Source organism: Malus sylvestris, chromosome 8, assembly GCF_916048215.2.
Source record: "Malus sylvestris chromosome 8, drMalSylv7.2, whole genome shotgun sequence".
NCBI classification, from domain to species: domain Eukaryota; kingdom Viridiplantae; phylum Streptophyta; class Magnoliopsida; order Rosales; family Rosaceae; genus Malus; species Malus sylvestris.
In genome coordinates this window covers 5,373,429-5,388,319 of record NC_062267.1, presented here as the reverse complement: position 1 = coordinate 5,388,319, position 14,891 = coordinate 5,373,429, and the positions used below count along the sequence as shown (strand labels likewise).

Below are 14,891 nucleotides of genomic sequence, written 5' to 3'. Positions count from 1 at the left end.
GACTGTTTACTACCTTCATGTTTCGTGGTTTTCAACATTTAGTACATCAAGTTTTTTTCGTTCCAGAGTCATACCTAAAGTGTAAATTTTGGGACAGTCTCATACATCTGTTAGTCAAACTGTTAGTTCTCCCGTTAAGTGATGACGTGGCGCTCTGATTGGACGCCACGTGTCATTAAAAAATAAAAAATTTATTTAAATAAAAATAATATTAAAATAATATTAAAATATTAAAATAATAATAAAATATATTTTTTTTCTTCTTCTCTTCTTCTTCTTTTTTTTTTTTTTTTCTTCTTCTTCTTCTTCTGGGTTCGGTTTCTTTTTTTTTTTTTTTTTTTTTTTCCTTCTTCCTCCTCCTCCTCCTTCCTCTTCCTTCTCCTTCCTCCTCCTTCTTCTTCTCCTTCTTCTTCTTCTTCTTCTGGGTTCGGTTTCTCTCTTTTTTTTTTTTTTTTTTTTTTCTTCTTCTTCTTCTTCCTCCTCTTTCTCCTTCTTCTTCCTTCTCTTTCCTCCTCATTCTTCTTCTCCTTCTTCTTCTTCTTCTTCTGGGTTCGGTTTCTCTTCTTTTTTTTCTTCTTTTTTTCCTTCTTCCTCCTCCTTCTTCTTCCTTCTCCTTCCTCCTCCTTCTTCTTCTCCTTCTTCTTCCTTCTTCTTCCTTCTTCTTCCTCTTCTTTTCTGGGTTCGGTTTTTTTTTTCTGTTTTTTTCCTTCTCCTCCTTCCTTCTTAAGAAGGAAGAAGAAGGAGAAGAAGAATGAGGAGGAAGGAGAAGGAAGAAGAAGAAGGAGGAGGAAGGAGAAGGAAGAAGAAGGAGAAGGAGGAGGAGGAAGAAAAAAAAAAAAAAAAAGAACCGAACCCATAAGAAGAAGAAGAAGAGAAGAAGGAAAAAAAATATTTTATTATTTAAATATTTTAATATTATTTTTATTTAAATAATTTTTTTATTTTTTTAATGACACGTGGCGTCCAATCAGGGCGCCACGTCATCACTTAACGGGAGAACTAACAGTTTGACTAACAGATGTATGAGACTGTCCCAAAATTTACACTTTAGGTATGACTCTGGGACGAAAAAAACTTGATGTACTAAATGTTGAAAACCACGAAACATGAGGGTGGTAAACAGTCTTTTACCCAAAGTTATTATTAGTGGACGGTATGGAATTACTATTATCATAATTCACTTTTGGCCTTATAGCCAGAATTGTTTTTGATATTTGCATAACATATCATTTTGGTCTATGAGATTGAAAATCAATAGAAATGGTCGCTGAGATTGTCCACTATCCATTATTTTGGTCATTTAGTTAAAAACTCCGTTAAGTGTTCCGAAGCTCTTGGCCGGAAGTTTGGGCAATTTTCAAAGCTTCGTAACTCAATCGTTTCTTAACCAAATTCGATCCATAATATATCATAATGAAGATAGTAAAGTGTAGAACAAGATTATACATATTTGGAAGCCCACTGGTTGCCAGAGATAGACAGAAAATAGCCTAAAAGGTGACTGGTCCGCAGGAAAACTGGAAAACTCGCTGGAAACTGGGTAAACTTTAAACGTTCATAACTTATTCAATACTCAATGAAATCGACTGATTCAAAAATGAAAATCATACTTCTAAATGAGAAAAATAGAATGGTACCTTTATCAATGGCTAATTCGCCGTGGTTGGCTGGAAAAAGGCTCGAAAGTGGCTAACTCGAGACTAAGATAGCCACTTTCGAGCCGTTTTCGACCAAACCCGGCGAGTTAGCCATCAAGAAAGGTACAATTCTCTTCGTCTCGTCGAGAAGTATGATTTTTGTTTTAAATCACTCGATTTCGTTGAGTATTAAAGAAGTTATGAACGTTTAAAGTTTACCTAGTTTCCGGTGAGTTTTTCAGTTTTCCTGAGGACTAGTCACATTTCAGACTATTTTCCGGCTATCTCTAGCAAACATTGGGCTTCCAAATAGGTATAATCTTGTTCTACACTTTACTATCTTCATTTTGATATATTATGGGTCGAATTTGGTTAATAAACGATTGAGTTACAAAGCTTTAAAATTGTCCAAACTTTCGACCAAGAGCTCCGGGACACTTAAAGGAATGACCAAAATAATGGATGGTGGACAATTTCTCAAGGACAATTTCTATTGATTTTCAATCTCATGGACTAAAGTTATATGTTATGCAAATCTCAGAGACCATTTTGGCTAAAAAAAGCCTTCACTTTTAGGCTCCAAACCTTTATGTTTAATGATGTACCTACACCGTGGCGCTAACACTCAACGTCTGAACGACAATGAATGCAATGTTAGATTATAATTGTTAAAATTTATAAGGTTATAGTTAATAACACATAATGACATTGTCATTTATGTAACAAGATTAGATTTTATATTGTCGACATCATACCACTGTCAAACATATGATATTTTTTATCAACGTGACAAAAACATTAACTTACAATCACACGTTTATCAGAGCTCAATTAACAACAATAATTAGCAAGTAACAGTAACTTCACAAAAAAAAATGTGTTAATTTATATCATATTGATTCTCTAATACAGATGGATTTACTTGAGTCTCGTCTTGACTAGAATTATGATTAATATAGTGTTTGATAGTGGTGGTTTTGGGCATGTGCAATAAGTGCCTTTGTACAAGGCCTAAAAGATCACTTCACATCAAACTTTAACGATTTAAACCGTTTATTTTGTATGTCTCACTTCGTAGATCATCATTGCAAAAATTCAATTCAATCCTAAAATCATTTGTCCATTTAGTCACGATGAAATTTCAATGTTTCTTAGACTGTAGTGTTCGTTAATTTCTTTTAACTCAATTAGATGCCTCAAATATTTCTGATTTGGCTAATATTTTTCAAAGATGATCAATAAGGTGCAACTTGAAAAATAGATTGTTCGAACAGTGTAGCGGGGGGGGGGGGGGGGAAGGGGGTGGGGGAGGGGGGCACAAATAATCCCCATTTAAAAAAAGGAAAACTAATGAAAATGGTTTGAAAACTTTGAGTTTTAATGATAAGGACAAAATAAAGGGTAAAGTGAATAAAACCAGGTTTGACTTTTTAGTGTAAAAATGTGGTTTTTCGTTAAAGTGAACAGTACCGTGAGTTTTTCGTTAAAACTCTCTTTAAAAAAATGGGGATCTCTTCCTTTAAAAGGCTCATATCATCTACATATGGATCAACTTGGTTTGTGGCAAAAACAGCTTCACCTAGCTTGGAGAAAATTTCTAAGTTCTGCACGTGAAATAGTGAAATATGGCCTCCATATGCACAAGAGAAATCACCTTTTTAGTTTGGTTTCGACTTTGATCTAATTTTTTTTTTTCTTGATGTTTGTTGACTTGAATTATAACTCAAGCAATAATACTCTATTTAGATTCCTTATTAATACAACTGTAGACATATAAATTAGCATTGTAATAAGAATTTTATACAATGACCTATTTACTATCTTCTGCACAAGACTCTTAAAACTCAACGTCGGCCTGATATTTGATTGTTGAGACGAACATCACTATTAACCTAAAATGCCAATTACGTGATTCAATCTGGTTTTCTGGCCAAATTGGACGTTGCTGCAATTCAACCTCGGATTTGGACATGCACGCCCACGTACCGTGAAACACCACCATGTAAAGGCACGAATAATATTCTCACCGATCACCATGCATGTTAAGAAGTTGCAGTCATTGCAGATCCAAACAATATACATTTAAACGTCCAGTAGCTTTTAAATTTAATAATATTGATCACATGATGATTTTCTCGTACTATGCAAATTGCGGTCCACTCACATCTCCGTCACACTTTCCTTCGCCATTTTGGAATAGAATATAATAATTGAATAACAACTGCACTTTTGTGATTTGTTTGGTTTATAAGAGATTCTTCACTACGTAGGATGAAAAGGAAAATTGAACACTCGCAGAAGAGCACCCATATGATCACTAGCGGATCCATTAAAGGGCAAGGAGGGTCAGCTGACCTTCCAAACTTCGATAAATGTCCATAGATATCTTAGGTGTTGACCTTCCGAACTTCGATGAACATCCATAGATACCATGAGTGTTGCCCTTTTAAAGATTAGAGTTGGCATTATACTTGCCCTCCAACCGACTTCAGGCCTACCAAAACCCAATGAATGTCCATGAATACCTTGGGTGCTGCCCCTTGCATACATTAACATGTTTGTAGTATGCATTTTCAAATGATTTCAGGCCTACCAAGACTCGATGAAATGACGATATGCATGCTATTTCTGGTATAAAAAAATTTGCTCGTTGCGCGCTATTATTACTGACCTCCCTAATATTATTTCCTGTATCCACCATTTCATATGATATGTCGTTCCGTACTCTCACTTGGAGATTCTTTCTTTCTGTGATAGTACGTGAGCTAACTGTTCAAAAGTTTGGGAAGTTGAGAGCTAACTATTCAACGTCTAGTCTTCCCCATGGCCAAGGCTGTTTTTCTTGTTTGTATTATGATTTTTATATTCAACATGGTTTCTCAAATCAAGGTCAAGAACCGTCTGTAGGATCACGAGCAAATAAATGCTTGTGAGAGAATCGAAAAGCTTAAAAATTACATTCTTGGATCTCAGAAAATCTTGATTGATTTCATGCCAATTATAAAATATATATAGAGGTATTTGTCGATTCCCCCAAATTTGTAAAGAGTTGCTAACTTTCTTCCAAAATTTTAATTTAGCCGATTATTTCCATGAACTTTTATAGTTAGACAACCTCTCCCATGGCCCCCCAACTTTAGATTTTGAAAATTTCCAACACAATTTTCTATCAATTTTGGTCACATGGCAAATGTTTGATGGCAATAAAGTAATTTTGTCCTTAATGTGGACAACAAATTATTTTTTCTTTTTCTTATTCTCTTTTGATAGTTGTTTTTTTTTTTTGTTTGAATTAGTCATGGGAGTCCAATTAGTAACTGCAAAGTTGGGCTCTGCGCCCAATTTACCAAAAGAAAAGTACATTTTTGCTCTCATACAATTGCCATGTATTATTATCTACATGACCAAGATAGATGGAAAATTAGATGAAAATTTTCAAAAAATCCAAAGCTAAAGTTGGGGGGGGGGGGTGGAATTGCCTATTTATAATAAGTTAAGGTGGGTAATCAGCTAAAATTAAAGTTTAGGAGAGAAATAGGTAATTCTTTACAAATTTGAAGAATTAATCGACAAATAGGTCAATATAAATATTCAAAGACATACTAGTTTTTTCGTATATAGCAACGATACGAAATACACAAGGTTGATGAATCTACTAAAACTCACTCATTATTGTCCACAACCAAGGGTAAAATAACAGAAATTATATAGTTCGAATATGTTCATCAAGTTGGCATAACAAAGACAAACATTTATTCGTACACTTACTCATGTCTTCGGTTGTTTCCATTTCTCAATTTTTTGTTTTACAAGAAAAAGGGTCTGTTTGTTTCTATCTTCTATCTGGCAAGCAAAGAGAAAAGGGTGAAGAAATGAACTAGGTCAAATTTGGGACATTTGGTTTTGGGCTTTAGTGAAAATTACAGACCCATATGAATAATAATGTGGGCCGACTCAAAATTCAGGTCTTAAACCATTTAAAATTGTAGGCCTTCCAAGCATAAGCGGGCTTCTAAATGACCGAGGCCCGCTAGACATAGGCTGAATTTTCAAGCCCAACTCAAGAAAAAGAGTGTGTTTGTCAGGAATCTAAAAGTCTGTTTGGTACTCTACTTGAATCCAACTTTTTAAATTCAAAAACCAGTCTACTGCTGAAAGGATGAAAAATGTCACATATGGTAAAAAGTGATGCATATGAAAAAATGGCACTGAAGAAGTCACCGTCAGCCATGGCTAATCAATGCAGGCTCTCGTCGAATAATTTATTTTAAAGTAATGTTATATTTACTATTTACTTGTACCATCTTTCTAATAGAGCTAGGGTTCGCTAACGTATGCAGATCTCATCTTCATCAGAGAAGTAGTAAAAATGATGGTAAGGATAACATTCTTGTTTCTTTTAACGTTTTTCAGTTTTGTAAACTTCAAATCAAATTTTTAGAAACTTTATCTAACGAAAATTTGCTTTGGACCCTCACTTGTTTCCCTTAGGTTAACGTTTTGTTTTGGGCCTTTTTGTTAAACAAATATAAGCCCAAATCATAACCTTCGCACAAAGAAATTGAAATTTCATACAAAATCCCGTATATAACCCTCGTTCTCTCTTTCTCTCCCTCCCCACTTTTCAACTTGATGATCCGAAGACTTTGACCCCACCGACGCGACTTCTCCGCCATGGCGATCCAGTTCAAATTCAGAAGCTCCGTCAACTTCGACTCCGTCGCCATCGACGGCCGAGCCTCCATCTCCGTTCGCGATCTCAAATCCAAGGTAATTCGCCACAAGAACCTCAACCTCTGCCAAGACTCCGATCTCCTCTTCTCTGACGCCGTAACCGGTCAAGGTCTCTCTCCCGCCCTTTATCTTTGTCAATAGCGTTTTTAGCTTTCAGTTTCTTGTTTTGTGTTTGGTTGCAGAGAAAAAATCGATTGAGACGTTACAATTGGACATGAAGTATTTTGGAATCGTGTTTTTGTCCGTTTGGTTCGGAAACGCCTTAGAATTACAGTTTTTGTGTTTGGTTGCATGGAATTGGAATTAGGGTTTATGCATATTGTTAGCTAAGTTTTCATATGCCTTTCGGTTTCGGATTGATTGCAGAGTACAACGACGAGAATATTCAAATTCCGTGTGGTTCAAGCGTGATAATTAAGAGAGTTCCTGCAGGATCAGTACATGTGGATCTGTAAGAAATCTATCTATATGCTTTATAGAATCCATGCACGTTTTTTATTGGGATGCATATTAATTGGCGATGAAAGTTTGTTTATTGTCTCGGAATTTCGATTTATTTTTATGATTTTTTTACAGGCCTCACTTCAACTCGTGCCCGAATCTTCATAGCAAGGACTCTGTCGACGATAAATCACTTGTTGCAGCGGTTTGTTTCTTAAACATTGCGCTCGCATTTGAAGTTGCAGACTTGCATTTGGATGGTTCTTAGTCACATTTGAAGCTCTTGTTATATGTTTGCCCGATTGTTTATTTAATTTCTCTTATGTCTATGGTGTTTCGCAGAATGCTGAGACTGTTGACTTTGATGACTTTGGGGTTGACGTGTATCCCATTCCTAAAGAAACCGTTTTCAGTTCTGATTTGGATCCAGACAAGGATGACTTCATCTATGATTATCAACCAAATAGCGATAACTGCATCACAAGGTTTGATTGGTTCTTTTAATATGTATTCCCTAATGTTGTATGATTGTTTATTTTAAGACTTCAGATATATGAATGTTCGGTAAATATTTGGTATTTATGCTGTGCATGATTTCAATTTGTATTAGGTATTCGGAGCCCGCTGTGAGAGGATGCCTGAAACTTGAAGCAAGTGGCATTAGTGATGCTATTCCAGGAGGTATGTGCTTCGATTACAAAGCTTCAGGGGTTAGGCCTATGTTTGTTACTTGTATTAGTCTTTTCATGGGTTAGGCCGATGCTTACCATTCTGAATTATTTTATATAGGTCATGCACATAGTGGAGTTGAACAAATCATAGTGCCTACAAAATCAAAGCCTGAAGAAGATGACATGAATGTGGAAAGGTAAGACGTGCATTTGTTGTATCCGTCTTATTGTTTTTCTGGTTCTTCGGTCTCAATGGTCTGACTTGTTTTATCTCTTGTAAATGAAGGGTGGGCAGTGCGAATCCCCTAGATACAGGGCATGCTAATTTGTCAACGGAGCTGAAATGCTCTCTATGCAATGCATATTTCAAGGAGGCTGTGATGATACCATGCTGCCAGCACAGTTTTTGTGAGAAATGTAAGTCTATGGTCTGATAGGTTTCCATCTGATACTTTACCGTTGGATAGTTTTTGTGAGAGATGGGGTGTTATGTATTAGGATAGTTTTTGTGAGAGATTGTGTGTTAGGTATTAGTAATTCTGGGCTGTAATCTGAATGTGATAACTTATGCACATTTTTGTGTTCAGGCATTTCTCAAGTGTTGCGAGAAAAGTCCAGATGTCCCAAGTGTTTTTCGACCAAATGCAGAGTAGAAGATTTGCTGCCGAATGTTTCTCTTAGGCAAGCAATTGAGCATTTCCTAGAATCCCAAAATTTAATCACTGCTCCAGATAATGATTGTTGCCAATATGCTCCAGGTAGGAGTTTCACATATGTTTATTCTGACCTACCTTAGCCCCGCTATTGTGTTTAACTAGTTATTAATGTAAAAACAGATGGAGAATCTGGAATTCAAGCCAAAGATGTCTCTCGCGGCAATAATATTTTACAGAGAGAGCCAGAGGTGCCTCATTCTCCTGAAACAGGGACAGGATCTAATCATTTCTTCGCAGAATCTGCTTTTAACCCTCCTTTCAAAAAAGATGTTAAACCTGCAATCCCGAAACAAAGGCCACCTTGGGTTTCTTCAGAAGGTAGTATTTAACTTGGTCCTTTGTGACATTGCTGGAACTTTATCCGATTCTTGTTTTGGCATGTATCACCTTTTCTGACATTCTTGCTATTTACCAGGTTGTGACAAGAGCTTCTTGGAGACTGGAAAGCACAGAAAGGTATCCATTGTGAAAGTAGATGTGAAAATTCTCTTTTTTTTTTTTGTTGGAACAAACTTCTCGCAACTCATTGTCTGAGAACTTCTTTTAGGTTCCAAGTGCTAAGACAACAAATGCTATTTTTGGTTGTGACTTAAATTTTTTAATTTTTTGGTGTGCATTATTTGAATGTCTATACCTGTCTTTATGGGATCAGGGGAAACGTACCTGTTACATGTGTGGTTCTACAGACCATTTCATAAGAGACTGTCCAGTGGCTTCAAGCCCACATCCTATGCTTCATGCAGGTATGAAATAGGAGTTGCATGCATTAATTTGTAGTTGCTATGAACTGTTGCCAGTGATGCTTACTAATTTGTGGATTTCAGGAAATGCAATATTTCCAGGAGCCATGCCAGGTTATGTACCACCATATTGGAATGGAGCTCCCTCACCTCGTGCCATGCCCTTTAGAAATCCATATGGAAATCATGCGATGACGGCGTTTGGTGCAAATATGGTCCCTCCTGCTCCTTATACTATTCCTACATACATGCCATCAATGTATTACTCATTCCCTTCCTTTGGGTATGTTCATTTTCATCTTTAGCTGATTGCTGTACCTAAGAAATTCATTATTATCGGTCCTCAATCATGTGAAGTATTCTTCATCAATTGCATTATATTGACTTTGACACCAAACCATCTTGCAGTGGATACATGAGGATGAGAGGTGTTGCTCCTCTTCCAGGGACTAGCAAAGACTGCTATTTAAGTCATTCGGAATCCCTGGATCTTCATGGTGGGGAAAAGAGAAGAAAAGTTTCAAATGAGAATTTGAGGAGGTGAGTTGATATGTATCTGTGGTGATGCTGTCTTGATCTGAAATAATGTTTTGATTATAGTTAGTTAATATACCTGATTTTAATGACTAATGAGTGGTTTTGTCCTGCATCAGAGAACAATCTCATGATTGTGACGATGACGAAGACCATGATTTAAACGAGAGACATGGCTATGATGGGACAGAAAGACTACATGACCACAGATCTTGTATAAACAGGGAAAAGAGCATAAGTTACTCTGAGGAAGGCTCTACTAAAGGGTCCCAGAGGCAATATCGGCTTCATAATCACACAGATGATGACAGGCTCGCAGTTGATGGTCAGTGGAAGAGTTCGTGTTTGGTGGTTGATGGTAGAGCTCCAAAGCAGTATCATCGCACGGAAAGATCAAGCTCAGAATTAGACGATGTGCCAAGTAGCTCTGGTTTCCATGAAGAGAGAAAGAAACACCACCATAGGAGCTCCAGAAAGCACAAGGATCGAAGAGAGCAGTGTGGCAGTGATTCCAGTTGGAGTGATCATCGATATACCAAAGATGATAACAGAAAAGGGATCGAGCATGAATCCAAAAGGCAGAGTCAGAAATATCGCAGCCACTCAGGATCTGGTATGGATCAAAGTGGTTCCAGTGATAAGAAGTTGCAGAAAGAGAGCAGTCACAGTTCTAGACATTCTAAGCACAGTGGAAAGAGTAATGTCGATGGGCGGAGTCATGACAGGTGGAAGATGGTTAGTGGGTCGGATGAAGATTGTGGAGAAGGTTATCAGTATTCTAGACAGAAAAGAAAACACTAGAAAACATCCGGACTGGTTTGTGAGGTAAATTGTGTAGATGAAGTCGCATGTCTAAACTTTGATTTTCTATATGGTACTCTTTCGTTTTCAGTTAGATTGTATTAATTTTGTTAGTTTTAGCTCCATTCTTGATAAAACCTGCCTATACTTGTTGAAAGCAACATATTTAGCGCACAGTAAACTCGGACTTGTGTAGGATACTTCTTGATCTAATGCGAATTGTCTGTTGGTTTTGTTGAAACAGATCTGATTGATTCGGCTTTTGGACAGTAACTGTTTGTTAATATCTGCTAACCCACCGCTTCACATTTTAAGCTTTGATCATAGAGGGAGAGGCTAGCATACAAAAGTTTTAACAAGAGCAGCAATTGTTGATGTAGCCACAGACTTGTATGCTTTTTGCTCATACCGGAACTTACTTTCACAGACTTGTTAAAGCCGGTTGAAGGTATGTTCCCTTTCAGAGGAAAAAAAGGTACAGAAACAGAAGCCATAAAACCAGGGGGATTAGAACAAAGTGAGTTGGGTTTTGCTTTCTACACATGGATTATTGTAAATATTTTTTTCAAACTGTTTGGAGTTTTCAGTTACCTTAGAATTTTTTTGGTCCGGACTTAATGTTAAAAACTGAAGATTATACTGCACATTTTGTGAATGTGTATTGATGAGTATAGAAAGAATTTCATGTTTTAGCGTCGGTTTCTCGGCCTGGTAAAGACCAATTTGTAAAGGGAATTTACATGCCAGATTCCGTCACTAAGGTAATGCGTCGCTAATAGTAAACTGTTTTTCTTTCTGTTTTCAGGTCAGGTATTTGCTTTCCTTCCCCAGGAAGATGCAATTGGACCCAATGCAGTCGCAACCCAACAGTCCAACGCAGCAATATTTACCAACTACTGCAAAATTAAGAAGCTGCAAAGAAAGATGTTGACATGAACTGCAAGTTTGCCACAAACTTATTCGATCGATCAAGGGCTCGATCGATTAAGGGCGATGGATACCCTGGTTCCTGCAATAAGAAGTGGTCGTGGAGATTATTTCGACTGTTCTCACTTATTCATGGACAACCAAAGCTAGACGAGAGGACTCGAAAATGGTTACGTTCTAGTTGCAGTGTCTCAAACTAATCATTCGACGCCGCAACCTTGGTGTCTCCATTTCATGCAGGTCCTTACAGGGACTTGACATGCATGGACACTGAACTTGAACTGAAACCCTAAGCAATTAAAATCACGAACTTATTAACAAGAAAAATTAAAACCTCGAACTTGTTAAACTGAAAAATTATAATTACGAAACCAGTGACAAAGATTAGCAAGTGCCCCCACTGGCGGCGGAGTTCCTTCTGCCGGTCTGGGTTTCTCAACCTCATAATGCCAAATATACCTGTCCGGGTAACGCACTCCTGGCCAGGCTCCGGTCATACAATCTTCGTTCACCCCGGTCATACAATCTTTGTTTGGGAAAACATGAGACACTATTCATCGAAGGGCTGATTCCGAAGAGCTTTTGAATTGGTTAAAAATGCTTTCAGATTACCAGAAACACTTTTTAGTGCTTTTCTGACGGTATAATTTCAAGTAAATTAGGGGTGGGCACGGTTCGGTGTGTTTTTGAGTGAAATTGAAACCGAAATTTTTTGCAGTTCGGTTCGGTGTGATTTTGAAGTCAAAATCGAAATGAAACCAAACTATTTGGTTTAGTTTGTATAGTTTCAAACTGCTTCGGTTCTGTTTTTAAGAAAAAATATACAATTTAAAATATGAGATGCTCTTTACCCAAGCTTTGCATGAATGCAATCTACAACTTAAAAAAAAAAAAAAAAAAACTTATCTAAAAGAAAAGTAGTTTTTAGTAAGATCGTAAATCAAAACTTGAAATGAAAGACATCATAACATATTATTAAGCATTTCTCAAGTGCTCCTAAAGGGTACAAGTTAAACATAAGCAGTAGCTAATCGAACCATTACAAAATGTCATCCTCATTAAAAACTAGTAAAAAGTCCTCACAGTGCAATCTTATTAGCTAGCTAGCTACCAATTGCCACGCAAAAATGTTAAGGCTTGGGAAGAAGAAATGCATGAACGGTTTGCAACTTTGCATGCATATTATGTTCAGTAAATAACATGTATCAATGATCCAATATCATGGACTCAAGGTAGATGTATATTATAATTGCCCAGCAATCAGACTTGCATGGTTGCTCCCTCAAATTTATGAGGAAGCTATGCATTATTTCCCTTGCAATTTTGATTTCTCAATGTCCTTTGTGTGGAATATTTACCTGTTGATCACATATCCAGTGTAGAACAATGTATTCAAGTGCCCACCCCTACTCATGAGTGGTGATATTGTGTCAAAGAGAAAGAAAGTGATGACTGATGATATTCTAGTGTGGTTGGATTCATACTAAATGTATGAACTCTAACAAACAACTTATTAAAACATGAGATCTAATATGGACATTTAATTAAATGCTTATTAATATTTATGGTGCGGTTCGGTTTCGGTTTCAATGCGGTTTTCAAAAGCCAAAATCGAAACCAAACCGTTTCCTACTTTGTGGTTCGGTTTCAAAACCAAAACCGTTTCCAAAACTGCAAAGTTGAATCATTCGATGCGGTCCAATTTGGTTCGTGTTTCAATTTCGGTTTTTGATTTTAAGTGCCCACCCCTAAGGAAAATCATTTGAACTAAGAGAAGAAAAGGGTAGTTAAAACTGACTTTTAAAGGTTCCAGATTCTTGTTTAACTCCTCTTCTTCTAACCCCTGGCTCATTACCTTGTCAATCTTGGCTTTATATGCACAACTGAAACCTGCTTAAATTTAAGAGAATACTCAATTTGTTAGTTGAAGAAAATGGTTCAATGACAGCCTTTCTTTTAACTTGTTGGCTCTGTAGTAAAAGTTAGCTAGTCTTAAGTTCGACCATTAAAAAAAAACAAAAACAAAAACAAAAACAAAAACAAAACAAAACAAAAACTAATAAAAAGTGTTTCAAAACTTTATGTTTTAACAAAAAATCATCCTATAACTTTATTTAATGATAAGAACAAGAGAAAGAAAAAAAAAAAAAAACAAGAAAAACTTAACTAAAGGTGTGTGCAAAGAGCATCCGACCAATCTTTCAATTTTGATATAATCTAAGTATATTTTATTCCTCCAAAATTAAAATTTCAAATTGAAGTGGATTCCGTTTGATTCAGAACCAAATCTGGGGCGGTATGGTTGGGAGGGAGTCGGTCAAGTGTGGGTTGGTTGGGGGTAGGGGTGGGGCAACATCATTGATAACATCGTTGAATTCATCACCCATTTTTCTAGTAATGGTATTGAGCCATTAGCCATGCATGATTTTAACGACATGGAGGTTGACATCTATCATGTTTTTATTTATTTATTTTTAAATCTTTTTATTGCATTTTGGTGAAATAACTTGAAAATCTAGGACGACCATATGCCGTTAAGTTTCATAAACAGTATAGTATCGTTAAGTTTTATAAACAGCGTCGTACCGTTAAGTTTCATAAACAGTGTAGTACTGTTAAATTTCATAAACAGTGTAGTAAGTTTCATAAACAATTTGTGTGAGGGGCGTGCGCGTCTGCGCGTCAGTTTTTTATTTTTAAATATTAAAATTATGTCTATTTTTTGTTATTTTTAATAAAATTTAAGAGTTTTTTTATTTAATAGCATGGTTTTTATTAAAATAAACTTAGTCCAATTTCTTTGTTATAAAAGTACTAAAAAAATGGTTATATCAATTCAATTGTAAGAATAAGGCAAAAAGTTCAAGCTGTGACCTCATCATATGAACATCCTCTTTGAAGTCTATTCCTGCCATGGTAATCCTCATCTGTTATTGCTGCAAATCCAAGACCATTTATTCGTCAATTAATACAGGTTAATGGGGTAATTTGCAATCTTGAATCCAAAAATGTGAGTTTAGGCTAGTTGGATAAGCAGTGTGCCCGTCTTCTCGCACATCACCTTTTTTGTAAATTGGAGGAGTCTAGACTGTCAACATATATAGAAAAGAAAAGTGAATTAGGAGATCAACATTACTTACATATGCCACGAAGAGCTCGTTTGACATTGAGAGTAGAAATCAAAGATGGCAGTTCTTTCGAAACATTTCACATACCTTCTCAATTTTTGACTGTCAGATCGAATGAATTAAAAAAGATCCATGACAAAAAACTAGCAAAAGTGTGTAAGAAGTAAATATGAGTGTGTCAATAACACTTTTTCTGGGTCAAGTGTGAATAGCACTATCCAACTAAAAATGAAATCTACCACGGAGTGGTCTAGTGGTTGGCGATGAATTCTAGACTTGTATTTCACATGGCACATCCTGTGTTCAATTATTGGCGTTGGTGAATCACATGATGTTGGCCAGGGGAGGCTGAAATGCCTATGTTAGTCTTCCTGATCTTCGGAAAAAAAGTAGAGAAAAACTAAAAGGATAAGTAATCACGATTAAAAGTTACGATTATAAATAAGCTCTATGGTCCCAACAACAACCAGTCGTTGTAGTATAGTGGTAAGTATTCCCGCCTGTCACGCGGGTGACCCGGGTTCGATCCCCGGCAACGGCGTTTATCTTTTTTAATTCCGAC

The 14,891-nt window shown here is 36.5% G+C and overlaps 1 protein-coding gene and 1 non-coding gene across 5 annotated transcripts; both read left to right on the top strand.

Annotated features, from left to right (window-relative positions):
- Positions 1 to 6,245: 6,245 nt before the first annotated feature.
- LOC126631881 (E3 ubiquitin ligase PARAQUAT TOLERANCE 3-like) lies at positions 6,246 to 11,592 on the top strand. Of its 4 annotated transcripts, none has more exons than XR_007626486.1 (16): positions 6,246 to 6,480; positions 6,738 to 6,822; positions 6,948 to 7,017; positions 7,155 to 7,297; positions 7,423 to 7,493; positions 7,602 to 7,680; positions 7,770 to 7,900; positions 8,071 to 8,241; positions 8,320 to 8,517; positions 8,615 to 8,655; positions 8,852 to 8,942; positions 9,024 to 9,198; positions 9,348 to 9,479; positions 9,593 to 10,298; positions 10,519 to 10,791; positions 11,080 to 11,592. XR_007626486.1 is itself a non-coding variant. In XM_050302077.1 (15 exons), exons 1-14 carry the CDS (start codon positions 6,312 to 6,314, stop codon positions 10,272 to 10,274), a joined length of 2,262 nt encoding a protein of 753 aa, XP_050158034.1. In that variant the 5' UTR covers positions 6,247 to 6,311; the 3' UTR covers positions 10,275 to 10,298; positions 10,519 to 10,966. The 4 variants fall into 4 exon arrangements, 1 of the variants encoding a protein (XP_050158034.1); XR_007626485.1 differs by having other exon boundaries at positions 6,247 to 6,480; positions 9,024 to 9,222; positions 10,519 to 10,722; XR_007626484.1 differs by having other exon boundaries at positions 6,247 to 6,480; positions 9,024 to 9,222.
- Positions 11,593 to 14,798: 3,206 nt separating this feature from the next.
- TRNAD-GUC (transfer RNA aspartic acid (anticodon GUC)) lies at positions 14,799 to 14,870 on the top strand. The gene has a single exon. It is a non-coding gene; the product is annotated as a tRNA-Asp (tRNA).
- The last annotated feature ends 21 nt before the right edge of the window (positions 14,871 to 14,891 follow it).